Source organism: Galeopterus variegatus, unplaced genomic scaffold (genome assembly GCF_000696425.1).
Source record: "Galeopterus variegatus unplaced genomic scaffold, G_variegatus-3.0.2 Scaffold3145, whole genome shotgun sequence".
NCBI lineage: Eukaryota > Metazoa > Chordata > Mammalia > Dermoptera > Cynocephalidae > Galeopterus > Galeopterus variegatus.
The window spans coordinates 101,535-128,567 of record NW_007729256.1 but is presented as its reverse complement, the minus strand read 5'-3'; the positions used below and the strand labels follow the sequence as shown (position 1 = coordinate 128,567).

At 41.7% G+C, this 27,033-nt stretch overlaps 1 protein-coding gene across 1 annotated transcript in view; it reads left to right on the top strand.

The window, feature by feature from the left end:
- The window catches only part of SIDT1 (SID1 transmembrane family, member 1), a 100,375-nt gene extending 74,983 nt beyond the window's left edge, over window positions 1-25,392 (top strand). The window contains exons 11-26 of the mRNA XM_008584096.1: window positions 1,335-1,406; window positions 2,876-3,021; window positions 3,762-3,835; window positions 4,708-4,774; window positions 6,219-6,292; window positions 7,381-7,504; window positions 7,698-7,815; window positions 10,411-10,547; window positions 11,194-11,302; window positions 14,007-14,021; window positions 15,020-15,096; window positions 17,685-17,731; window positions 20,965-21,070; window positions 21,145-21,255; window positions 22,414-22,527; window positions 23,918-25,392. Coding sequence (XP_008582318.1) covers window positions 1,335-1,406; window positions 2,876-3,021; window positions 3,762-3,835; window positions 4,708-4,774; window positions 6,219-6,292; window positions 7,381-7,504; window positions 7,698-7,815; window positions 10,411-10,547; window positions 11,194-11,302; window positions 14,007-14,021; window positions 15,020-15,096; window positions 17,685-17,731; window positions 20,965-21,070; window positions 21,145-21,255; window positions 22,414-22,527; window positions 23,918-23,980 — 1,454 coding nt within the window. The 3' untranslated portion in view covers window positions 23,981-25,392. The remainder of the gene's footprint in view (window positions 1-1,334; window positions 1,407-2,875; window positions 3,022-3,761; window positions 3,836-4,707; window positions 4,775-6,218; window positions 6,293-7,380; window positions 7,505-7,697; window positions 7,816-10,410; window positions 10,548-11,193; window positions 11,303-14,006; window positions 14,022-15,019; window positions 15,097-17,684; window positions 17,732-20,964; window positions 21,071-21,144; window positions 21,256-22,413; window positions 22,528-23,917) is intronic.
- The last annotated feature ends 1,641 nt before the right edge of the window (window positions 25,393-27,033 follow it).

Genomic DNA, 27,033 nt, shown 5'->3' with positions numbered 1-27,033 from the left:
AAAGGAGCTGAATAGGCATTTCTCAAAGGAAGATATACAAATCACCAACAGACACATGAAAAAATACTCAACATCACTAAGCATCAGGGAAATGCAAATCAAAACCATGTTGAGATATCATCTCATACCAGATAAACTAGCCAGTATGAAAAAGACAGAGAATAACAAATGGCAAGGATGTGGAGAAAGGGGAACCTCCCTACACTGTTGGTGGGACTGTAAATTATTGCAGCCATTATAGATAACAGTACAGATATAACAAACAAGTACAGATAGAACTGCCATATGATCCAGCAATCCCATTGCTGGGTGTATATCCAAAGGAATGGAAATCATCATGTCAAAGGGATACCTGCACTCCCATTTTATGGCAGCTCTATTTACAATAGCTAAGAGTAGGAACCAACATAAATGTCCTTCGGCAGATGACTGGGTAAGCAAAATGTGGTAAATATACACAATGGAATACCACTCAGCCATAAAAAGGAATGAAATTCTTCCATTTGCAGCAATATGGATGAACTTAGAGAAAATTATGTTAAGTGAAATAATCCAGGTACAGAAAGAGAAGTACCACATGTCCTCACTCATAAGTTGAAGCTCAAAACAAACAAACAAACAAAAAAGAAAGATACAACAATCACAATAATTCCTTGAACTCTCAAAAGGAGAGAATGGAACAGAGGCCACCAGAGGTGGGAAAGGGTGAGGGGGGAAGGGGATTGGGGATAAATTGGTGAAGCCACAAAAAATGTTTACATTGTGTAATGATAAAATGAAAAAAAACTATTCTTATATTGTATAATGAAATGTGCCAATATTTGGGAGATCTGCATAACTGACCACTGTGTGATTTTACAAAATTAAGCCTGGTAAAATATCTATCCAACGTGCAAGATAGACCAGTGGATGGATATTAAGGTAAAATTTATATACCATAAAATTGACCAGCAGGTGGCAGGCTAGATTCAGCCTTCGAAGGCTGAGTTTGGTGACCCCCATGTTTGAGTAAAAAGAAAATCAAACTTAAAATAGTATGGACTGATGATCTGAGCTATTTAAAGTCATGTTGGGGCCAGCCCGGTGGCACACTGAAGAGTGCGCCGCTTGGGAGCATGGCGGCGCTCCCGCCGAGGGTTCGGATCCCATGTGGAGACTGGTTCCCGCTCACTGGCTGAGCGCGGTGCAGGCGCAACACCGAGGGTTGCGATCCCGTTGCCGGTCAGTAAAAAAGACAAAAAGGAAAAAATAAATAAATAAATAAATAAAGTCATGTTGTTTTGTTTTAGCAACTGGACATAAAATATTTGCCTCTTTGTTTTTTTTTTTAACAGGCTCTGGAAATATGGCGGTGTCACATCCCATTGCTGCCAGCACACCGGAAGGGAGCAGTTATGGGGCAATAGGTATTTCCTACAATGAGTCCATTCATGAAAGCATCTCCTATTTGTCCAGAGAATAGGATACAAAGGGACCTCCAGCCATGAATAAGTGTGAGCACAGACAAAACAGTTATCTTATGAGATTTGACTTTTATTTATAAAATGAATTGGTTGGACAATCTGGAAGGTTCTTTCCAGCTCTAACTTTCTCCAGTTCTGTTGTTCTGTTTCTTGGATCTGCTAGCTACACTTGGACAGAATTCCCTACAATGGTTGCCATCAACTACCAAGACCCCCAGGGACTTTTTTATAACCAACCTGAGTTTAGGGCATGAAAGGTGTGTCACAGGGAGCCCGACATCAATTGACCGGTTGTTTCATTCTCAGGTTTCAGTGGAGTAAGGGCGATCAGAAGACTAAGGCAGTGCTGCAGGTGAACATGTCCATAGCCTCACAATCCTTCATTTTGGCTAACTTCATAGATGAACCTGCTTACTGCCCCGAGTCTTCTCAGGTTTCAGTGGAGTAAGGGCGATCAGAAGACTAAGGCAGTGCTGCAGGTGAACATGGCCATAGCCTCACAATCCTTCATTTTGGCTAACTTCATAGATGAACCTGCTTACTGCCCCGAGTCATTCACATGGCAAACCCCAGTGTTCAAGTGGCCTGAAAGGAATAGAAACCCTACACCTGTCTTGTTAGGGCAGGAGTGCATTGAGCTGCCTGCCCCTTCCATGACTCTTGTGGGCCTAGAGATGGTGCTTCTTAAAATGTCAGGGTAGATGGACTGAGAATCCTGCATTCCTGCCCTATTATTCTGTAGCTTTGAGAAGCATGTGGGTTCAGTACAGGCTACGTATTTTTAGTTCTGTAAGAACAGGATTTTTTAAAACCATCTGAACAGAAGAAATAAAGCGGAAGGTAGGCTCAGCTCATGTGCTCTTCAAGCTGTACAAATTCCCATCTGCTCTGGGAAACATTCGTAGGAACAGAAGGATTCTCTTCCTGAGAATGTTATTTTCATTATATAATCATAGATATGGCATGTGGGGGATTTCTGTATACATATACTTTATCTATGAGAAATGTATAGCTGCTGGATATGTGTGTGCTTACACATATATGTGATAGATGCTATACATAACTATGTGCATGTGTTTGCATATATATTTATGTTCATATTTTAAATATGAAACATGAAATATAAGCACAAGTTTATTTTTGCATCCAAATAGTTAACAGAGCAGATGTCCTTATATTCTCATATGTATTAAGCCCTGGAGATAGACAAATTAAATATAAAAATAGGAGAAGAGGAAAAATAAAAGTTCATTGAGAAGTAATGGAGAAAAAGAATGTCTCATGGGTAAGGAGTTACTTTTAAACCAGCCCAGTATTTTCTAGAATGAATCAGCACTGTGTTTTTTGCAGAGAGGAATGGGCTCTGTGACTCTTCTTGGCTTTTGAAGGCAGATGAGTTGTCTCTGTTTTAGATGAGTCAAGCTCCAGTCCTGGAAGGCAGATGTCCTCCTCTGATGGTGGGCAGCCATGCCACTCAGACACAGACAGCTCCGTGGAGGAGAGTGACTTCGACACCATGCCAGATATTGAGAGTGATAAAAACATCGTTCGGACCAAGGTACCTACTTTTGCCTGGCCTTACTCTTTGACAGAGCAGAAAGTTTGGCAGTAGGATAAACTTCAGCAATGCCTCCCTTTCCTTAAGTTTTTTTCCTTTGGGAGAAGTCAAATTTCCCAGAGGGCTAAGATAAAACCTAACAACAGACTAAAAGCAATACTCTGTTAATTAACACTTCTTTCCCAAGGATGAAAGTGAGAGTAATAAAGAGAGCAGGGCATTAAAACACTCTCCGGGTCTGAAGTGGCTGACTGTGGGCAATAAAGGGTGAAGGGATCCAACCAGATAGAAGAAAAGATTCACTGGAGGAGTGTACCTGGAAAGGCTTCCTGGTTCAGCACATATCATCCTTCAGTAATAAAGCTCATTTCTTTCTGGCATATACTTACTATATTGTATTGTATCCAGTAAAAGAAGGTGAATTACACACTTTCAACCGCTATATAATTCAAGAATCATACAGTGGGCAGCTCTGAAAGCTGGAAAATCATTTCTTGAGATATAAGAAGCACTCAATGCTCCCAGTAGGTTCCCCACATCATCCAACCCTTCCTATTCCAAAGAAAATACTAGAATTTTTATAAAGGGATTCTGGGAAAAGCAAAATTAAAAGAAAAGTCTAGTTGAATAACTTTAACCCCTAGTGAAGGATTAAATTGAAATGTGTAAAGACCTCCTTCGTATCTCATGCAAGAAAAGCCAAGTACAGTTTTGCATTCTCTTTCTGTTTGGCATCCCAGATGTTCCTTTACCTGTCAGATCTGTCCAGGAAGGACCGGAGAATTGTCAGCAAAAAATATAAGATTTATTTTTGGTAAGTAGATGACCCATAGGACCATAGTTCCTTTAAGTAAAATGAAAGTTTTCTTTGTAAAAACCACAGCCATTTATGTGGTGAAGTCTTAGTGTTTAATGAGACACAGGCATAGGTGATAATGCCACCAGCCAATGATAAGTAAACATGCATTGGTCATACACACAGAGGCAGCCTCCCACCAAGCCAAAAGGCTGAGCTGCCTAGTAAGGACCCCCTCTCTCTCAGAAATCCAGCGGCTGACTATTGTCCTCTGTGACAGGTCTTCCGATTCTTTCCCTTGAAGGATGCCCTTTTACTTGGATACAGATATCAGAGCAAAACAAAGGACATTGGGGCCACACAGAATTTCATAGCAGGATCATTATTTTGGAACTAAGAGGTATCTAAGAGAGCCACAACCCCTTCGCCCATTATTTGCACTCTGATTTCTTTTAATCTAGTGACATTCTAAAGAGATAAGGCCTCATTAGTAATTTGGTTAAACCAGAAGCAGATTTGATACTGTTTACAAATGGTTTTACAAAGAGGAAGGAAAAAAACTAATATTTGTTGGGTGCCAGTCATTAACCTTTAAATACATCATTTCAGTTAGTATTTTCAGTGTTCTCTGCAACCAACCTAATAGCAGCCAAGAAAAGTTTTTCTTCACTTCCTTAACCTCCCCTTTAGGTGAGGTATTGTGTGCCAAATACCCAAATGCAAGAGAAGGGAGAAGAAGACTGGAGAAACAGGAACAGATAATCAGCTTCCAATTACCTTTGCAAGTGAACTATGGAGTTACGAGGAGAAAGCATTCTTTTTTAAAAATTGAGCAATGATTCTACTATAAATTTGGAAACAACTATTTTTGGTTCTTTCTACCTGCATAGGAATATCATCACCATCGCTGTGTTTTATGCACTGCCTGTGATTCAACTGGTCATCACCTACCAGACAGTAAGTGCTGTCCCCAATCCCAGAACCCCAGCTTCCATCCTGTAGGGAAAGTCTTCACTCTGTCTTGCAGAGAAAGGTAAAACTTGGGATCAGTTCAAGAATTAATTTCCCATTTGGGTTCCAATTGGACTTCTCCATTGCTTCATCTTTAACTGACCTTTCAATCTAGTTCCCAACTGTTTTACCACAAAGGGACCTCATATTATTTTTTCTACCAATCTGAAATTACTACCTTGCACTCATTTCATCATGATATCGATCAGCTGCATCTGAGTTATTTACCAGTCTGAGCTTTTTGATCATCACAGGATAATGAGTAGAGTAAAGAAAGTTTCATATCAAAACAAAGAAACCTGATGTCTAATTTAGATGCCTTCTCATTGACGGTAAATAGTTTTTGTAACATTAAAAATGGCTTTATGAAACTAACAAAATATTAAAATAAAAATAAAATATAAAATAAAAATAAAAAATTTTTAAAACAAAATAAACTAACAAAAATATTATTAAAACAACCTGAGAATCCCAACTGCTCTTTCATAGAACCCTAGAGTCCGGGTCGCTTTGTGACCTTTTCTAGAATTTATTATACAGTACTTGAGAAAGCCCGTTTAGAATAGCACAAGGCTGAAGGAGTTTATAATGCTGTGGCTCTCAAACTTTTCTGTGTAGTAAAATCACCTGGGGAACTTTAAAAATCCCAGTGTCCAGACTGTACCCCACACCAATTAGATTGGAGTCACTGAGAATGGAACCAGGCATTGGTATTGTTTAGACCCCCAGTGATTCCAATGTACAACCAAGTTGGAGAGCTAATGGACTAATAATATTTTGTCAATTACATATTTATTATATAATGAGGACAAGGGCTTTATGAGGTTTGAGCACCACTGTTTATAATCTGAATATTCTCTGCATACTTTAAGGTCAGGTCAGAAGATACAGCTGTGCTGTGGTTTGGAAAGTTTCTTGATAGAGATGGTGATAAATATGAAAAACTGAACACACATCTCCTCATGTCTACCTGACCTGTGGTCATCATTTCCACCCAGAGGATGGGACACCTCCATATCCCCTAGCATTAATCTAGAAAATAGGGCATATCGTGTCAATGCTAAAAGGCAGGTCTCAATGTTAGCATCCTTTCATAGTCCTCTTATTATGATAACAAAGGAAACGCAATTAGTTTAATTGCACTTAGAGGCAGCATAATGGGGTACACAGCATATGTCCATTCAAAGCAAGATGGTAACACTGAAAGGAAACATGCCTGTGGAAAGGTGGCAGGTAAGGATCAGTCCCTGCTGAGAGAGAGCACTGGTCACATTGTAAATCACTGACGGCACATTGCTGTGAGGCCTGCCTGCCTGCTCTTTGTGATTTCAGGTGGGGCTCAGAGGACAGAGAAAAACTGCATTTCCTCCTCTGACTCTTGATTTTACAGGTGGTAAATGTCACTGGCAACCAAGACATCTGTTACTACAACTTCCTCTGTGCTCACCCCTTGGGCGTCCTAAGGTAAACCCCATCCTCTGGTTGCCCACAACGCATTTACAGATGCCTTTCTGTCTAATGTTGTGATTTCTGTTTTTAAAAAATACTAAAAACAACTGTGGAAAACTACCCCAATTAAGGGTAAAGAGGAATTAAACCAAGACATTGAGAACAGATATGCTTCTCTCGTTCCTGTATGAGGGCTTCAGGAAACACTCCTAAGAATAACCTGCTTAAAAGTGGGCAGTGATATTTTCAAAAGTCAGGTACCAGGGTCGGCCACTTAGCTCAACTGGTTAGAGCACAACTTTATAACACCAAGGTCACAGGTTCGGATGCCCATACTGGCCAGCCACCAAAAAGTCAGGTCCCTAGCTGTGATGGCATTTGTTCACATGCATGAGCTAACAGTCTATTGTCTCATCCAATCCCTCAACCTCATGAGATAGACATTATTATTAGACCCATTTTTAGCTGAAGACACTAAGGCTTGGACAGGTAAGGACTTGCTGAAGGTCTCTCAGCTGCTAGTGAAGTCAGGACTCAACCCCAGGCCTGCTGCCTCCAAGGCCATGGTCCAGCCACCAGAACTTGGTGAAGTTGAAAGAGCATTTGCCTGGGAGTTGACAGCCTGGCTTGCTCCAGAGCTGAACCAGCCTCCCTTACCTAAAATAAGGCTGCTGGCTGTGATTGGCTGACAATTAACCCTGAAATTCACAATTAGAGAGCTGAATATTGACACATAACATGGATCAGTCTATGAGAATTCACTCTCACAGCGTTGCTTGCCCATCTTTGCAGCAGCTCTCTTTCCCAGGATTTATACATTGCCAGTGCCATTGGGACAATAGAGGGTTGGGCAGGTGTTAGGGATGCTGAGCTGGCATCCCTGAGAGGAAACAGACACGTCATCACAAGCTGAGTAAGCTCCTAAAATGAAGGAGTTAGGTTAAAGATGATTTCTGATGATTATCCTATCCTGGAATTGTATGGAAATGTTAGTGGTGGAAAACACTGAACGCTGAGTTCACTCACTCATTTGTGCATTCATTCATCCTCTGAGTCCCTTTGATTGCCTTGACTCTCTCATGATTTCTAACTCATCCCTGTAGTGCCTTCAACAACATTCTCAGCAACCTGGGCCACGTGCTTCTGGGCTTCCTCTTCCTGCTGATAGTCTGGCACCGGGACCTTCTCCATCGAAGAGCACTGGAAGCCAAAGACATCTTTGCTATGGTGAGGAGAGGTGGATAGTAGGAAGGGTTATGGTTCCAAACAAGATCTGCAAAGGGGAGGGACACCTGGCTGGATAGTGTGATGATATATTATGTGTAATGAACCACATAAGGCCAGAAGCATGGGCTTCCAGATTCTGTGGATATGTCACTAATTGGTACCTTTCTATTGACCACCCTTTCTCCTTTTTCAGGAGTACGGGATTCCCAAACACTTTGGTCTCTTCTATGCCATGGGCATCGCATTGATAATGGAAGGGGTGCTCAGTGCTTGTTACCATGTCTGCCCTAATTACTCCAACTTCCAATTCGGTAATCAGAATTTATATCTATTGCACAGATTTCAGTTATAAGAGTCTTATCCTGGGACCCTCCCAAAAATGCCAACGTCATATTTGCAAGAATTAAATGGCACTTTCTGTCAGCTGAAGTAATCTGAGAGCACCTGGCCACACAGCATGGTTTCCATGTGTTGAACCAGTTTTTCTCTCTGGTCACCGCTTAGACTAGAAAACATTCAATACTGAATGATGATCCCATGGCTAGATCTGAAGGTAACCAACAGACTAAGAGTTAGGCAGCAAGTCAGATAGAACTCACCAACAGACTTCTAGAAAGGTCCATCAGTGTAACTTAGCCTAATTGAGCAGTTAGACTGCTTTGTGATGAAAGTAATAGAATACCCAATTCAGATTGGATTGAATAATAACATTTATCAGATCACTATCTGAAAGTCCAGAGGTAGAAAGGGCTTGTGACTGGCTTATCCCATGGCTCTGGCTCCATTTCTCTGTGAGCCCCTTGGTTGTGCCCAGCCTGTATGTTGGTTTTATCCTCAGGCTATCTCCCCTCATAGTGGCTAAAGTACCTATAGAAGGACTTGGCTTCCTATATCCACTCCACAACTCCAGAGAAGGCAGCAAGATGGTTTCCGGGAGCCATCACTCAAGAGCAAGGAACTTCTTTTCAAGAAACCCTCAGAATATGTTCCTCACACTTCAATAGCTTATACAGTCATGAGCCCATTCTCCAATCATTCCCTAAGTGCCGGTTAGCTCAGGCCTGGGTTGCTGCAGCAATCAGCAAAGGGGGTGGGATTACCTATAAACCTATCAGACCCACCCCTGGAGCAAAGGGTAGGGTTAGCTTTCCTGAAGGAGGTGTGCATTTCTAAATTGAAAAGGGCTAGACTTTGAGTTAGTACTGAGATGCTGTTAAGAAGGGAGAAGGGAGGGGCTAATGCTGGTAAGCAATTAACAATGTCCTTCACACTCAAGGATAAGGATTTTTAAAACAGTCATTTTTGTGTTTGTGTTCAGGTCTCTGGCTGTTAACTTAGAACAAGACAGAAATTCTATGGCACATTTAATATTTTTTAGTTAGGAAACATTTTTAACAGAGAAAACTACAAAGAACAAAATCATTCACCACTCACAATGAATGAATGTCAACATTTAAAAAATATTTGCCTGGGCCGGCCGGTGGCGCACTGGAGAGTGTGCCGGTTGGGAGTGCGACGGGGTTTGGATCCCATGTGGAGACCAGTTCCCACTCACTGGCTGAGCGCGGTGTGGGCGCGACACCGAGGGTTGCGATCCCGTTGCCGGTCAGTAAAAAAGACAAAAAGGAAAATAAATAAATAAATAAATAATATTTGCCTTAGATCTACTTTTTAAGAAATGAAACATTAAGATGAAGTTGAGATCCTATTTTGAACCACTTCCCAAACTGAATCCCCTCCCTTCTTCCCCAGAGGCAACAACTATGGTTAGTTAATTTGATATTTATCCTGGTTTGTTTTTATAGTTTTACTTCATTTGTAGTAAATTAATATTAATTTATCACACTGTGTTCTGCAACTTTCTTCTTTCATTCAACAATATGTTTTCAGGATTTATCAATATTGAATCAAGGACATGTCATTCATTTTTAAGAATTGTCACATTCTTTAATAAAAATGTCACATTTATCAATTCCTCCATTGAACAACATTTAGATGTGCCAATATTTTGCTATCAAACATCCTTATATATATTTATTTGTGCACATGTGAGAGATGCTTCCTGGAATACCTGAAAGAAAAATTTTTGAGTCACCTGGTTTGAGCATCTTTCATTTTACCAAAAACTGCCACATTTCTCTCCAGTGTATTAATTCCCACTCCCACTAGCTGTGTGAGAGTTTCCATTTCCCCACATCATCACGAACACTTGTAATTGTTAGACATTTAACTATTTTGCTATTTTTCCCCCCCCCGATGGCCAGTAAGGACATTGGAATCCTTGACCTTGATGTTATAACACCACACTCTAACCAACTGAGCTAACTGGCCAGCCTGAATTTTTTCCTAAATTTTTGAGTAATATGAGGCATTACACTGTTGTTTTAATTTGCATTTCCATAATTCTAATGCATCTAAGCTACTTTAAATTTCTAGCTAGTTTTCATCTCTAGGCTATAAAGCTATATATGTGAAACAATCAATATGGTTATATTTCAGAGTGCTGAGAACAATCTTCTGCACCCACCTGGGACACATTTCATTGTTTCACTGCCTAAACAATCACTATTGGGGATTCTTTTTCTATTGTTGAACACCAGCATTTAAAATGCAAATACCCCTGCAAATGGGGATAGTCGATTACTTACCCTATCAGATGCTTTTCTCCTGTGAACTTAGAACAGCCTTGGGGGGCGGGGGTGTAGAAGTGGAGCAGGCGGGGTCTGCCTATGGAATGTACCTACGGAGGCTGACGTGTAGGAGGTCTCCGCACAGTCTGAGGGCAGCAAACGCTCCATGCACTGAAGGGGCGGGGGTGCTCAGAGGCTAAAGAAAAATCTAGAAAGTGTCCTCTGTCTGTCACCTACTGAATCCTGGTTGTCTCGGCTCGTCCTCTGGGTCCTCAGACACCTCCTTCATGTACATGATCGCGGGCCTCTGCATGCTGAAGCTCTATCAGACCCGCCACCCGGACATCAACGCCAGCGCCTACTCCGCCTACGCCTCCTTCGCGCTGGTCATCACGCTCACGGTCCTCGGAGTGGTGCGTCTCCTCCACCTGCCTTCAGTCCGGCTCTCTCGGGAGGCTTTGTTTGTTTGTCTGTTTGGCCTCAGGTGAACGGGTTTGGATTAACCGTAATTCTCTGTTCATGACATTCTCATCACTGGTCCATTCGTGGCACACTTTTATTTTGTTAGCTGGTTATTTTTAATAATATAATAGGCACCCGAAAAACTGGATAGTTTTACTATAAATCTGGGGGCTGACTCATGTGAGATCTGATAGAGATGTGCAAGCCAATTGGGGAGACTGACTTCAATAACAGAAACTGCTTTGCAAACGTGCGTGGGCAAGTGTTGGTTGTTCGGTTACTTGAAGAGCATTAGCTCCAACTTTAGAACCATTGCCCTTTGTCCGTTGTCCTTCACTGCTGCTCCTATTTCTGCCCTTTTCCGGTTTTTTTGTTTGTTTGTTTGTTTTTTTATTGTCCAGGTGGGCATTCTTTTCCCTGCCCGCTGTGCAGTATGATCCCTGTGAGTTCTGAGAAGGGGGAGAAAACAAAATGCACACACAGCTCAGTTTCTGACTCCTCACACATGAGAGACAGACAAATTTAGTCGGTTCTCTGGGAAACAAACAAACAAACAAAAAAAAAAACAATGAAGGTAACTTCCATCTTTACTCCCAGGTGTTTGGAAAAAATGATGTGTGGTTCTGGGTCATCTTCTCTGCAATCCATATTCTGTCCTCTCTGGCCCTCAGCACCCAGATCTACTACATGGGTCGTTTCAAGATAGGTAAGTCACCTGTTATTCTATACTAAACACGTGGACTAACTTGCCCTGAGAAAGCAGATATTGTCTTCACTCATCCTGAGTGAAAGTGTGACTGGTCACCACGAACATGTGCTCTGCATTCTGTGCTATATTTAATAGCATATATTCTCTCCAAGAGCTCCTTATAGGTAGGACTGCAATGAACTGTTATCACTAAGTCTATTTTCAGCTGAGCAACTAAGCTTGTCATACCTCAGAGCTGAAGCATATTTCCAGCTCCTAGCCACAAACATTTTATAATCCACCAAACTTTGGAAGTGCATTTGGAGAGTGGTATGATCATCATACCATTAATTCCACCTAGAGGAACATTTTTCATTTTGCAGCATTCAAAAGGAGCATTTCTCTAACCATGTGTAAATAGCCATCAAGCATGAACTATGCATTATTTCCAAATCCCAGAGCTGGAATCTTTTGAGACCAAATTGCCAATCTTAGAGACAGGCCACCTGCTGTGCTCCTTCGGACAATGTGAACTTATCGGGGAGCACTGAGTGTTCTACAGAAATCAGCTTTCGATCTGCTGTCGGTCAGTTGTCATACATGAGAGCAGGTTCAAGGTGTTTTAGAGCATTTCAATTTCACAAATAATTTTAAGGTCCAAGAAGTCAGGCTTAAATATTCTTTTGTATATTTCAAAACAAATCATTATATATAAAATTAGGCTCACCTCTAATATTTGCAGAGCCCAGGGCAGGAGTGCAAATAAACGCCACATATCATGTATGTTAAAATTTTAAAGTTATGAAGCAGACTAAGTAAGGAAAGAAGGAAGTAAGGTGGGAAGGAGGGAGGAAGAGAGATGAAAGACCAACAAACTAGTAAATATAATGTACTTTCATCTCTACCTAGAAGGTCCAGTTTCAAATTTAGAATTCTCAGTTCCTCAAAAGAACCCTGCAGAACATAGCTATGCAGGAGATCTGGTCCCTAGTCCCTGCCACTCTTTTCTTTCCACCTCTGGCTCTGTCCTATATCTTAAGGGTTCTCACAGGTGTACACATGGACACCTTTGCCCAACATCCAGTGTCCATCCACATCCCCCACAAATACCCACCATTGGCCATTCCTTGCTTCTACAAGTACACACACTGACGCCATCTGCCCTCAGGAAGATAGTCCAGGGAAGGGGTAATTCAGGCTCCGAGAGCAGGCTTAAGGCCATCTGGGAAATTAATTTGGGGTCCAGGAATTCAGAATGTGCTCTAGAAGAGGAAAGATTAGTCTCCTTGCCTTGCAGACTCCTCTCTCATGGGGGAATGAGGGCCCTCTAAAATATGGGACCCCTCCTGCCCAAGTCTGAGAGCAGTTCTACGTAAACAAATGGCCTTTAAGACTAGAAGACCTAATAAAACAACTCATTTTCACAGTTTGGTTTTCCCTTTGGGCATGGCCAGTAGATCTCCTCTTGGCCTTAACACAGCCAGTGTACCCCCAAGTCCCCCAGTTATCAGAGCCAGTTGTGTAGAACATTTGGTGTGGCACTCTGGTCATGCTCCATCCTCCAGACTAAAGGTGAGCAAAGTCACACAAACTAAACTTTCCAAAGGAAAATAATTTGGAGCATTGTTGTTCTGGTTTCTCTCAGAGTTGGAAAAACAAACTTGACTACAGATATAGGTAATGGTAATGACCACTAACACATAGAGGGCTAGTAGCAGTGAAGCATTTACCACCCATAAGCCCAAAAGGACAGAGAGGAAGTGGTTACCAAAATGTGGAAGGAGAGAGCCATGGAGGGGAGGCCACTCTGAAAGGAGCAGTGACCTCTGGTTGACAGACACACTGGCCTGAGACAACCTCACAGGGAGGTCATCAGGGAAATAAACCCTCTGCACTCACACGCCTTCCTCTGTCCCTGCAGTCTCCTGCAGGGACTCCCCATTGTCCAAATCCATGGAGCATAAGGGATGTGCTCCGTACAGGTCAGCCCCCAGCAAGGTGCAAGAGAGACAGTGGCAGTGGGTCTGGAAGGGCAAATAGGAAGAGAGCCAGCATACAGTCCAACAGAGCAGTTTTCACGTCTGTACACAAGGAGTCTTCCCCCAGTGGGTACAGACTTAGAGAGCTAATCAGAAATCTTGCTATTTCATTGTGACAATGAAATAAACTTAGTCCAAAAGCAGGAAGTTGGATTAGTGGACAGTGGTTCAGCCAACTCCTGTCTCTCTACCCACTTCATGAGCTGCCTTTGCTTTCTCATCACATGCCCCTTCTCTGTGGTCCTCAGGCTGCACAAGAAAATAAATGTGGACACCAGAAAGGCAGCAGTAATGAGACAGAACATTTCATAAGTAGGACAGAAAACCATAGAGCTACTTGTCCAGATCACTACTACGTCCCTTGCTCCCAGAGCCTGGTAAAGGACCCCAGGAATTGTTCACAAGAGAGGACGGATTATAAATTGCAAGTGGTGCACAAAAGTTGACAGGGAAAGAGAAAAGTCTTAATTCACTAGAGGAATAGTAAATTTCTGAATGTTTTAGACAAGCAGAAAGATTTTGTGTTCTTTGTAATGAGCAAAAATTACTTTTATAATCAGAAAACAAAATTAAAGTCACCCATTTTGAGAAAAAATAAAATGACCAGTTGTTTACCTGTTTGGCCACCTTCTTACAAATCTTTTTTTTTTTTCTCATTTCTTCTCTGCTTCCCACTGACTCAGATGTGTCTGACACAGGTAATGTTCAGCCACCCTTCCCAAGTGTCTAGATTCTTTCCTTATCAAAGTGACCCACCTGGCAGCTGTGCAGCTCTGCTCCCTGAACACCCCCTCCCAGGGGGGGCAGGCTCTGTGGGAGGGGAGAGCCAGAGGGAGGCTGCTCCCATGCAGCCTGCTGGGGGCTTCCTCAGGGCTGTCACATGGACCAGCCCCTCCCTCCTGGTCAAACTGACTACAGGGGCAGCCTTGAAGAGAAGCAGCATTCACAGCAGAGCTGAGACCCACACTTTCTGAAATGCTTGTTTTGGGAAGACCCAAACTTGCATTTGATGTCTGTGGTATGGACTACTCACAGAAAGACAGCCCCACCTTTGACCCTGACTCTGTTCATGTGACATTTACAACATGTACACTCACTGTATTTCATACCATCCTTTTGAAGGATTGTATTTTTAAAAGCTTTCCTGTCTTTTTCTCCCCATCTTAACTTACATTCCTCTGATTATCATCTATAGATAGACTTTCTGAACATGCTTAGTAGAGTCCAATCTCTTGGCTCAATTATTACTAACTTATAACATGGTTGAGGAGTATAGATTATAACCTTTACAAGCTAAGATTTACCATCCACTAGGGAAAACAGATGTTTTAAGGTGGATTTGAGGGGTCCCATAACATTTGTGTTCAAGGAAACACCACCAGAATAATCTGTAAGCAAATGAAGCTTAGCTGAAGGAGACAGAGTAAGGGTCGGCCAGCCACCCACGTTCCTTGCGAATGCCTGTTACTAGCGTGTGTCTTGCTTGCTTTTCTGCTGCGTGATGCGTGGATATGGCATCCCCTCCGTGACAACACGGTTTTTTAAAGCAAACATTTTTTGCTCACCTATTAGGTGCAAAGCACCATTTCGATGAAGTAAAGATGACGTTATCCTCACCCCAAAAGTTTGGGCCATTTCAGGGTATTTGTATTTTCTCTGACTAAGCCTTCTTACCATGCGATTGTGTCATCAGCAGATTTGGGGATTTTCCGGCGAGCCGCTATGGTGTTCTACACGGACTGTGTCCAGCAGTGTAGCCGGCCTCTGTATATGGTACGTGGGTGCTCCTGTGTTCCTTGGCCTTCTCCCAGAAAGTAGGGGAACAGCAGGAGGGGCAGGCTCCTAAAATCAAGAGGGCCAGATGGCCCAGGCTGGCTGAGATCCAGTTAGCGGGGGAAGAGGCATGTTGCTTAGTCTTTTTCATAAAAGACAAGCTAGGATGCTCCCATTTTGCAAATGAAATATTTGGTAGTTCATTTATAAAGAAGAGGAAAATATATATTACCAAACTGTTAAACAGTGATACCTGCTGTAGAGGAAAATCAAGACAGTGTCTCTATAAATAACAGTCCAAGGGGCACCCTTTCGAAATTGAAAGGGCACACTATTAATAGTTACACTGGGACAGCAGGCATAAACCAGGACTGTCCCAAGCAAACTGAGTCATGTGGTCACTCTAATTACTTTCATTAGGAACATATACTTTCCACATTATGCATTTCTGTATTGTTTCATTTTTACAATGAGCAAGAATATCTTTTTTAAACTGTGGTTATTGCTTGGTGTTTGGAAAATACCTTTAAAAGTTCTCCCTTATATTTTATAATATAGGTTTCAGTACATTGTACATTTCTATCCTGAGCCCAGAGATCAGGGCCCTGGTCCCAGCTCTGTCATGGGTTTCTGGCCAGTGACCTTGGGAAGGCTACTCCCTCCTCTGAGCCCACCGCCCCAGCCATGACACAGTGCTGTTGTCAGAACTAGTGATACTTGGGCCTGGCACACAGGAATTCAATAAGTACCTAATAATCGTTTATAATCCGAAGGATTTTTACATAAAGGAATGTGGGGATCTTTTAGCCCTCTGGAACTTGGACAGGAGCAATAGGCACTAAAAATTTGAGGGAATTGAGACTGGAGAGTTTTATTCAATTGAGAATTGAAAAGCCCATTAGGACCTCTGAGTATTTTGATAATTAAGCATGCTTTAGCTGTGAAGCAGGAGGAGAGATTGATGTTTTGGGTGTTTTTATTACATTAATTGGTGCAGATTTTCTTTCTTTTTTAAAATTAGACTTTGTTTTTTAGAGCAGTTTTAGGTTCACAGGGAAATTGAACAGGAAGCACACAGATTTTCTCGGCAGCCCCTGCCCCCCCACAAGCACAGCCTCCCCTACGATCGACATCCCCCACCAGAGTGGCACATTTGTTACAAGTGACGAACCTACACTGGCACATCATTGTTACCCAATCCATGGTTTTACATTAGGGCTCACTCTTGGTGTTGTATATTCTATGAGTTTTGTCAAAGGTGTGATGATGTATATCCACCATTGTAGCATCATACAGAATAACTTCACAGCCCTAAAATTCTTCTGTGCTCTGCCTGCTCATCTGTTCCTCCCCTAACCCCTGGCAACCACTCATCTTTCTACTGTCTCCATAGTTTTGCCTTTTCCAAAATGTCTTGTCATCGGAATCGTACAGTACGTAACCTCTTCAGATTGGCTTCTTTCACTTAGTAATATGCATTTAAGATTCCTCCATGTCTTTTCATGTCTTGATAGCTCATTCTTTTTAGTGCTTTATCTGGGTGTATCAGAGTTTATTTTTCCATTCACCTGCTGAAGGATATCTTGGTTGCTTCCAAGTCTTGGTAATTATGAATAAAGCTAGTATAACATTCGTGTGCAGGTTTTTAGGACATAAGTTTTCAACGCATTTGGGTAAATACCAAGGAGAGTTATTGCTGGATCATATGGTAAGCATATGTTTAGTTTTGTAAGAATCTGCCAAACTGTCTTCCAAAGTGTATGTACCATTTCGCCTTCCCTCGGCAGTGAATGGAAGTTCCTGTTGTTCCATATCCTCATCAGCATTCAGTGTTGTTGGTGTTTTGAATTTTCGCCATTCTAATAGGTGAATTAATGTTTTTTTAAACAAAAGTATTTCCTACACATTGGATGGATCACCCACAAAGACAGAGAATCCCTACTTTTAAATAGCAAATGAGTGGCCATGAAAATTGAAGTATAATCAAATCTCACCTAGAAGTTTAAGTAGTAGGCAGAGGAACAGGGACCGATTGTGAATAAATCCCTATCAGAGTAATTGTCCTTTAAGATGGTACCTTTCCTCTCTGTCTTCTCCTCTACCCAGTAACTTTAGTGTTAAGACCATGTAGCAGGAGCCAAAGTAATGGGTACAAAACTAACTCCCTACAGTTGGGTCCTGAGAGTTGCAATAGAAGCCACCAAATAACACAACCCAGAGAAACAGTCCTTGATTACATAGCACCAGCAGCAGAATTCTTTTAACTACTAAGTAATCAGCACATTCCACCAGCCTCCCCACTGAGAAGTGGGGCCAGATCCACTTAAACATTGGGGAGAAACAGCCAGAGTTCTGCTTTCCTACCACATTTTCTTCTACAGGAATGAGATGTCTGTTCGCAGTTAGAGGCCTTGCCATTTAGTCCTTGCAGAGAATCGGTGTCAGACCATAGACAAAGCTCTCTCAGAGCCACAGAAAATTTGTTTACACCGAGGCAGTTGTTTTTCTATAGTTGATGCTTCTGCTACATTAAGTTACAAGTACTGTGTGCAGCCTCTTCGTTTGATGTTTGCTTTCCTCTTTTCCAGGATAGAATGGTGCTGCTTATCGTGGGGAATCTGGTTAACTGGTCCTTGTAAGTAGCTTAGGAAAACATGTTGTCGTTTTTATTAATGTCTGTAACACTGTGGTTTCGCTTGCCTCGACTGTCATTTTTACAAAGAAATCCGAAATTAAGGCAAGGGTAGGGCTGTGATTGTCTAGAAATTTGAGAAAAATAGCCCTAAAATTGTAGAGATTTGAGAAAAATAGCCCTAATATTTTTCCTCCTGCACAGAAAGCATGTGGAAGCTCTTGTGCACCAGTAGCAGCCTGTTTTGAAGCACTGATGCATTGAGTTCATTTGCTCCACAACACAAACATCAAAACTCATTAAATCTGTGTGGCTAGATTAGATGACAGACAGGTAGATGATAGATAGATAGAAAGACAGAGTTTATGCCAATAGTTGCAAAAGTGCAGCACAGTTTTAAACTATTGTAGAACTTTCCACGATGGCTATACAGTAGGAATTCTTTGCTGTAGAAATTTCTTTTTCTTAGCAAGTGCATGTGCGTGAGCAAGTCTCTTTCCTGTTTGTTTCTTTTCTTCCAGGTCTCTTTCTTCCTATTTCACCTATATTATCCTTCTACCTCTTTTGTCCTTCATTATCCCCTTGGGCATTTTTCCTCAAATGGCCTCAAAATAAAACAGTACAATAAATGTAAATTTTTGCTAGCTGAAATTATTTCATGCAGCCTATTCTCAATTAAAAATTTTGAGTGAGTGGGATATTTTGTTGATCATTCAAAAAATAAGTAAGTTTAGCTGCTTTTATTTGTGGCTGTGAGCTGATTTGCCCTTCTGGGTCAGTAACCTTTGACAGCAGAAATGACTCCCCACGCCTGGTGCACATTAAGACATATGAAGGAATGAAGACAGAGACACTCTTTCAGGGGAAGCCAGAATCGAGCCATGAGAATTTGAATCCTATTTGAGGGCCATTATGCTTTTGGAGCAAACTTCCCATAATATTGTCACCACAGGGATTATCTCGGGGTAAAGTCCTTACCTTTTAAGGATTCCCTCCTTTACCTGGGGGCAATTCAAGATGAGGTAATTCTCAGTAGTGGCCCCTGCAGTACTCTTCTTGAGCACCATTTTAGGAGCAGGCTCCACAGTCCCGGTGACTGTAGGGCACTGCTGGGCGAAAAGGAACCAACCTCTTGATAACGAACAACCAACGACTATGGCCCCAGGAGCTCAGAATCACCTGGCTTGTCTCTGCCTCTCACATAAAAACAAAACACACAATCTGCTCACAAGACGGGGTGAATGGGCTCTCTCTTCTTAGACAGCTCCGTGAGACACCAGGGACCACAGGGAGGAATGAGGCACATGGAACACTAATACCATGATCACCCCACGGAGGGCCACCTCCCTCCCTGTTACACCATAAAAACATGGAGTGATTTAATATGAATGTTATTTCAAAAAGATTCACTCTCTAGACACCAGGGACCACAGGGAGGAATGAGGCACATGGAACACTAATACCATGATCACCCCACAGAGGGCCACCTCCCTCCCTGTTACACCATAAAAACATGGAGTGATTTAATATGAATGTTATTTCAAAAAGATTCACTCTCCTGTGGTCATAAAGAAGAAAAATGGTGTGTGTATGTGCATGTATATAAATATACACACACACTATATATATGTACACACATGAGAGTGAGATGTGGACGTGGATATATATGTATACATGTACGCATGGAGAGAGAGAGAGAGTGATGAGGCAGATGTGACAAAATGCTAATTGATGAGTCTGAGTGAAGGGTATTTAAGAGTTTTTTGGTATACTGAAGATTTCAAAATCTGAAAGGAGGAAGCTTCTTACATTATGTAGAATAAATCCAGTTATATTATAAAATGAACAAAAAAAGAGTCTATTAATAGTCGTTTTATACTTGAAATACTTAGGAATAAATTTTGAGAGAAGTTCAGAATCTTTCTGCAGAAAATTTAATTACCTTATTAGTAGATATAAAGGAAAACTTAACTAAATGAAGAGAGATGCTATGCCTTAGGTGGGAAGATTAACTGTTGTAAAGATAATTATTCCCAAATTAATGAATAAATTTAGAATTAGAATTGGAAGTAAGTTAATAGAATTTTATTCTAAAATTTATTTGCCTGGTTAGGCAAAACTTTCAAAGATCTCTGAAAAAGATGATGAACAGAAGGAAGAAGGGGCAGAGGGGTATAGTGAGTAACTAGCCCAGCATTGTCCCATAGAGCTTTCTGGAATGAAGTAAGCGTTCTACACGGCACTGTTCAGTACAGTAACTGTTAGCCACATGTGGTTATTGGCCACTTAAAACATGGTTAGTGTGACTGAGAAACCGGATTTTTTATTTTATTTAATTTTAATAAATTTTAATTTAAATAGCTATCTGTGGCTACTATATTGATTAGTGCAGGCCAGGTTAGTCATATAATCTAACATACTATAAAATAATAATAAAATAGTGAGGCACTGATCCGAAGTTAGAAATTAGAAACATAAATCAGTATATCAGAATGCAGAAAACAGAAATCCAACTAGCTATAGACAGAGACAGAGATTTTTAAAATATGTATGTGAGGTTTAGTTCAGTTGGTTCCAGCGTAGTGATACACCACCAAAGTCAAGGGTTCGGATTCCCTTACCAGCCAGCTGCCAAAAATAAAATATGTGTGTGGATGTGTGTTAATTATAAACAAGCTTTTAAGAACAAGGAAATAAGGAAGTGTTATATAATTAAGAGTTTTGTTGACACTGAACAGAAATTTGAGACAAAATTAAGGCTAAACACCAACCAAAATAAATTACAGTATTAATTTAAAAGCCAGGGACAGCTAGCAAAAATTTGGTAATGTGTGTCAAGCCAGTTACTGACATAATTCTACTTCTAGTAACTATTCTAAGGAACTAATCTTAAATGCAAAAAAAAAAAAAAGAAGTGCACAATATGTCTGAAAGTATTCACTTATTCATTGCCGTGTTCTTTGTAATAGTGAGCAGCTGAAGGACAAGGGAACCCTTTATTTCAACCAGAAAGGAAGGATGATTATTTACTGTACATTCACTTATGGGAACCTTACATAGTCAGTAGAAATGAATGTTATATAGAAGATGTAATAAATTAAAAGTTACTTATATGTCAAAGTGAGTTTTTTTAAATGACTGCCCCCCAAAAAACAAAATGGGGATGGGGAGTGAAAAGTCAATAATGTTCCAAATCCACCTTCACAGCTGCCAACATTTCCTCCCCATGTCCTCAGCGCCCTCTTCGGGTTGATATACCGCCCCAGGGACTTCGCTTCCTACATGCTGGGGATCTTCATCTGCAACCTGCTGCTGTACCTGGCCTTCTACATCATCATGAAGGTAAGAGTGGGCGCTGGCAGCGGGGCCCACAGGCAGTGGGTCCAGCTTTGCCGCATCTGCTTCTCACCCCACAGCTCCGCAGCTCCGAGAAGGTCCTTCCAGTGCCACTTTTCTGCATCGTGGCCACCGCTGTGGTGTGGGCTGCCGCCCTATATTTTTTCTTCCAGAATCTCAGCAGCTGGGAGGTAAGAGGACAGTTTTTCTTTCCAAGAAGTTCTTTCTCTATCTTGCCTTTTTGACCTTTCTTTTTGATCTCCCAAGATGTGTTTGTTGCTTTTTATCTTTTTTGCATTTTCTAAGATGAAAGCTTTCTCTAAAAAGGGATGGTTTTTAAATACCCACACGTAAATGCTCAACCCCTGGCATGTGATCATCATGGTCAGCGTAGCACTTCATAAGCCTGTAAGCCCTACGGACACTACAAATCTGATCTTCCTCATATGTTGTACATATTATGATCCTGTTCCCAAAGGATGTTCAACTGTGCAAAAACCTTGGTTAGTGTATCTTCTCTACCTTTCTCATCATAATCACCATCCACCAACAAATACCCAGATGCAAGTGTTATTTCATCCTTTTCACAGATACCAAAGCTGAGGCCCAGGAAATTAGTGATGTATCTGAGGCACAGAAGAGATGGTTAGTGTATCTTCTCTACCTTTCTCATCATAATCACCATCCACCAACAAATACCCAGATTCAAGTGTTATTTCATCCTTTTCACAGATACCAAAGCTGAGGCCCAGGAAATTAGTGATGTATCTGAGGCACAGAAGAGAGGAAAAGTCTCAGCCCACCATCATCATCACAATCAATTTTAGAACATTTTTATCACCCCAGAAAGAAACCTTATACACATTAGCAGTCCTCCCCATTTCTCCTTAACCCTTTAGCCCTAGGCAACAGTAATCTACATTTTGTCTCTATGGATTTGCCTATTCTGGACATTTCATATAAATGGGGTCACACAATATGTGATCTTTGAGTCTAGCTTTTTTCTCTTAGCATACTGTTTCCTAGGTTCATACACATTGTGGCATGTATCAGTATTTCATATCTTTTTATTGCTGAATAATATTCCGTCATATGGATATACCACATTTTATCTATCCATTCATCAGTCCATTCATTAGTTGATGGCTGTTTGGGCTGTTTCTACTTTTGAGCCATTATGAATGATGCTGCTGTGAACATTTGTGCACAAAGTTTTGTGTGGACATAGGTTTTCTTGGAACTTTTTTAGTCAAACATCTAGTAGCATTTCTATAGTTTTCTGGATGCTCAGCCCTCTAAACGGTTGAATTGTGGAGGTCTTGCCCACATCCTGCCTCATCTTCCTCCAGGGAACCCCAGCTGAATCCCGGGAGAAGAACCGCGAGTGCATCCTGCTGGATTTCTTTGATGACCATGACGTCTGGCACTTCCTCTCTGCTACTGCGCTGTTTTTCTCATTCTTGGTGAGTTTATCATATCTTTCTGTTACTTTCTTCTCTCTTTACACCCTGTACTCTTGTTTTTTCTCTTCCACTCTTCCTTACACCCTCTTTTATATTCCTCTCTATTTCCTTTTCCAATTTCTCATTGCAATTCAGTGTATACCATCTTATTTCTTTTTTGTATTGTATCCTTCAGTTAGATCTTTATTTTCATTTTCCCTTTATTCTTCAAAATTTTAAAACACAGAGTGACAAAATTATTTTCCCTAAGTTGCACAGCACATTTGGACTGAAATCACTATTAGATCACATGCCCCAAATTCCCCCTAGGAAGCACTTTGGCATTCACTAAAATTTTGATAACACTGGGTGATTCCTTCTCGTGCTATATTCCCATTCTTCCACTCCTCCAGCCTCACTGAACATTTCACAAATATTTTACAGATTCCTGGAGTGGCTCAGGATAGCAGCCAGGTCAGACTTCTAACCAGTCTGTTCCAAATCTCTCCTGTAGTTCCTCTATTTTTTGCCAAACCCTTTCCCAGAAGCCATGAGCATTTATGTCAACCCTTCATGATAGCTCCTGCAACCTTTTATCTTATTTTACTTTTCCAAATGAAAAGTCTGTGGTGCCTGTACATAGGTTCAATTGGCAATTATGTTCCTGGGGTCTCAACACTGTCCGATTTAAAGTCTGGGTCCTGCCACATATTCTCAAGAGTAGAGCAGGGCTACCCTCTAGTGGCCAGTTTGTGACATTTACTCAATCTGTGTACGTCATTCCTTATGGCTTTTATTGTTGACAGTCACCTTCATTAGAGAGACAGAGACAACCAAAGTGGAGCTAAGGGTTTCGTGTAGGGAGAGTGGTGGTCGAGGGAACTAGAAATGAGGAGGAGGGTACATTTCTTACATAGCACTGCTCTCTATGCAGTAAGACTTCTTTTCCTTTAGGTCTTGACCCAGATGGAAGTAATGACTTCCCACCCTATCAAAACTTTTTACTGCCCCTCCACTTCATACTTTCTATAATCCCTCCCTAGTTTAATCGTTATCCTTAGCACATATTGCTCTTTAACATACTACCTTTTATTCATGTATTTGTTTTTTGTCCGAAGTCCCCTTTTGAACATAGCTCCATCAGAGTAGGGATTTTTTTTTCTTTTGTTCGAAACTACATCTTCAGCATCTAGAATAGCACATAATAAACCCTCATAAATATTTGAATTAATTGATGAATGAACTATATAATTATAATAAGTACCTGTTAAGAGCAAGGCATTGCAGAGAGCTGCAAAAGACATGAAAATGAGTTAGGGAAGCTAGTTTTCAGCCCGTGGGAGTCTTAGAAAGAAAGTGGGACTTAGTGTGACCATACATTCCTTTCATTTCTCTGTCCCTCTCATTTCAGGTTTTGTTAACTCTGGATGACGACCTGGATGTGGTTCGGAGAGACCAGATCCCTGTTTTCTGAGCCTCCAGCATGAAGAGGGGGACAGGAAGCAATCAGTCTTGGTGCTGTTTCTTGAAAAATACAGTGACTGCAGCAAACTAACCACTGCCAAATGCTCCAGTCGCCCTCTGCAGGATCAGCTGTGTTTTCACACAGGAAGAGGAGGAGCTGGGGGAGATCTAAACCGACAAGAAGGGAGGTAGAAGGGAAGCCATGCTGAGGAGCCAAGAAACAGCCATCCCCTTCCATTTACAGCTCTTTGGGTTAGATGTGGACCAAAGCTGCATTCAAGTGAACTCACTATCTTGCAGCCCCTCCACTCTCACCTGAGAACTGCCAGCAATGGAGATGCTGCTGCGCTTAGCTGCCGCCATTCCCAGAAAGGCCAGCAGCTTGGGTTTCCCAGCCAGAAACTTCGGCTTGGCCCCCTTGGCACCTCTGTGACACCCACTGATCTAGATGTCCCAAAGCATCAGCTCATGTGTCCAAGGTCCTGGGAGGACGTGATTCCCCAGAGTATGGGGGAGAGGTGACACAAGGCCCTGCCCAACTGGGATAGACGTTCTAGTAGCACCAGCTGGTCACCTCCTTGGAAGGAATGCTGGATGCCATTAGAAAGACTCAGGACTAGGCTTCTTAACAGGTACCTTCTTAACAGGTACCATCACTGGGTCCAAGGCCTGGGTGCTTACCTATCCCTCAGTGTCTTCATCTCTGCTGTATGTTGACCCCATCACTCTGGCTCTATCTTCTTGGAAAGGCCCTGTCATTCCATAGATGTCTGGTCAGCTCTAGGGCAGAAGGGGAAATGGGAAGAACTCTTCTAGCAGCAGGAGAAGTGAGAGAAATGATCAACAATGCTAAGAGACTGTTCATATCAGCAGTAAGCAGACAGGCTTCTCTTAAGGGCTTGGGCTCCTGGAGCAAATTCAGCAAAGTGAACAGTGTTTCCCTTGGCCCTCCAGTCATACAGCTCAATTCTGTGCCCACATCACCTTGCGGAAGAAATAACTGTTCTAACCAACTGTTCAATACACTAGGGGTCCTCCACAACCGGGCCCCTCATCTGCCACTTCATGGAGAGCAGGGTTCCAGACTTTCTCCCTGAAATTCTCAGAAGGAACGCTCAGGATGGACACATTTTCCTCTTCCTCTGTTGCAAGAGCAGAGCTATTTTAGTATTGTCTCTTGGTTGCACCTGACTCTCCTCTTCCAGTAAGGTGTTGAAAAGCTCAGTGTCCCAGTTCTACTCTCACACTGTCTGGCAACTCTGCCTCGGAGAAGTCCCGTGTTGACCAGTCTCCTTGTTGCCTGGCTTATGATATAATTAGAAAATATACATACACATGTGCGCACGCATATATATTTGCTATGAAATTGAAGTCACCTTTCACCTCTGCTTTCCTGATCATTCATTAAAGAAATTCTTTTTTAAAAAAAATATTATTCTTTCTCTAAAATATTTGCATAGTATTCAAAAATACATTTTAAAAATTTGAATAGCAAGCTTTTCCTGATTTTAAAAACACAAAGATGCATTCAGTGAAATATTTTATGATAAGACTAGCCAATTAGCTCAGTTGGGTTAGCCCAGTTGGTTACAACGTGGTGCTGATAACACCAAGGTTCAAGATTTGATCGCTGTACCAGCCAGCTGCCAAAAGAAAAAAAAATTGTAATATTTTTTTCTAAAATACCCCTAAATTTGTAATTGGTCTTCTCTTATTCTTTATTCCTTAAACATTGTTGGCTTGCATGGACCATATGAAGGCCACCACTTAAATGGTTGTATTAAACTAACATCTAGACAAATTTTTGAATCTATTTAACTGTGGATATTTTGACCTAATTCTTTTATTTTTAAGGCACTCATGGTTCCTAATCCAAAAAAGACCCACTAAAGATACGTGAATAACAAAACCTATTCAAGTAGCCCTGTGGCCTGAAGTGAATAAATTTTAAGACACATCAACTGTTTGGTAATTTGTTTGGGGAAAATGTCAGTGGAAATGGGGAGGGGGTCCCGTAGAAAAGAATGGATTGTGCTGCTGTATTTTTGACTGTGTTCTGATGATGTCTATCTTGTGCTATAAAGTCACACGTTGTGGTCTGTTTTGTTCTCTGCAGCAGGACTAAAATCCCAGACCCAGCCTGCTTTTATAAACGTCAATTCTAAACGGACTTGCTAATTTTTTCTCCAACACCAGTCTTGTGGGTGGAGGACATAAGAAAGTCATTTGTCTGTATTTGTGAGAAGTGACAAGTTTTTGATAGTCAGGACTAAAATCCCAGACCCAGCCTGCTTTTATAAACGTCAATTCTAAACGGACTTGCTAACTTTTTCTCCAACACCAGTCTTGTGGGTGGAGGACATAAGAAAGTCATTTGTCTGTATTTGTGAGAAGTGACAAGTTTTTGATAGCTTAACAGGACATGGTGGGCATAGTGCAATGCCTATACTAACTTCTGCCTTCATGCTATGAAAGAGAAAGAAATGGTAACTCTGAAAGCCGAGTTCAGCAGGAGGGTAAGTGGAGAAGAGCAGTCACTGGGAAGGGTGAGTACACGAGTAATAGGAGCAGGTCAGCTGGAGCGGGACAGAGATGTGGCGGCCAGAGGGCAAACCTGCACAGAGAAAGTGACCTCTTCACACCTCTGACAAATGCCGGAGAGGCAGCGCCACCTGTTTATGCTGGATGGTTGAGGGATTAGCCGGATTTTATTTTAGCAGCAGGAGAAGCCAGTGGAAAACCAAAGTCTCTCTGGGAAGGGACTTTCCGCAACTGAAGGAGATCACTGAGCCAGCCCCTTGGAACAAAGAAAGTGGCAGCTGCTTCGTTTGTAACTCCACGCACCCACCAGAATGTTCTGTGGGGTCACAAAATGCATGTGTTGGTAAATCACAAAATACTCCAGTGTTTCTCATTCTGGGTGGTAGTCTCTCTGTCTAAAACTTGGGGGAAAGGGAGGAACAAAGATAAACATTCTTTATAGAAGGAATAGTGGAGTCTGAGAAGGGTTCTAGAGTCAGACTTTAGTCCACACATGTCCACCCACTTAGTGAGCTTGGGCAA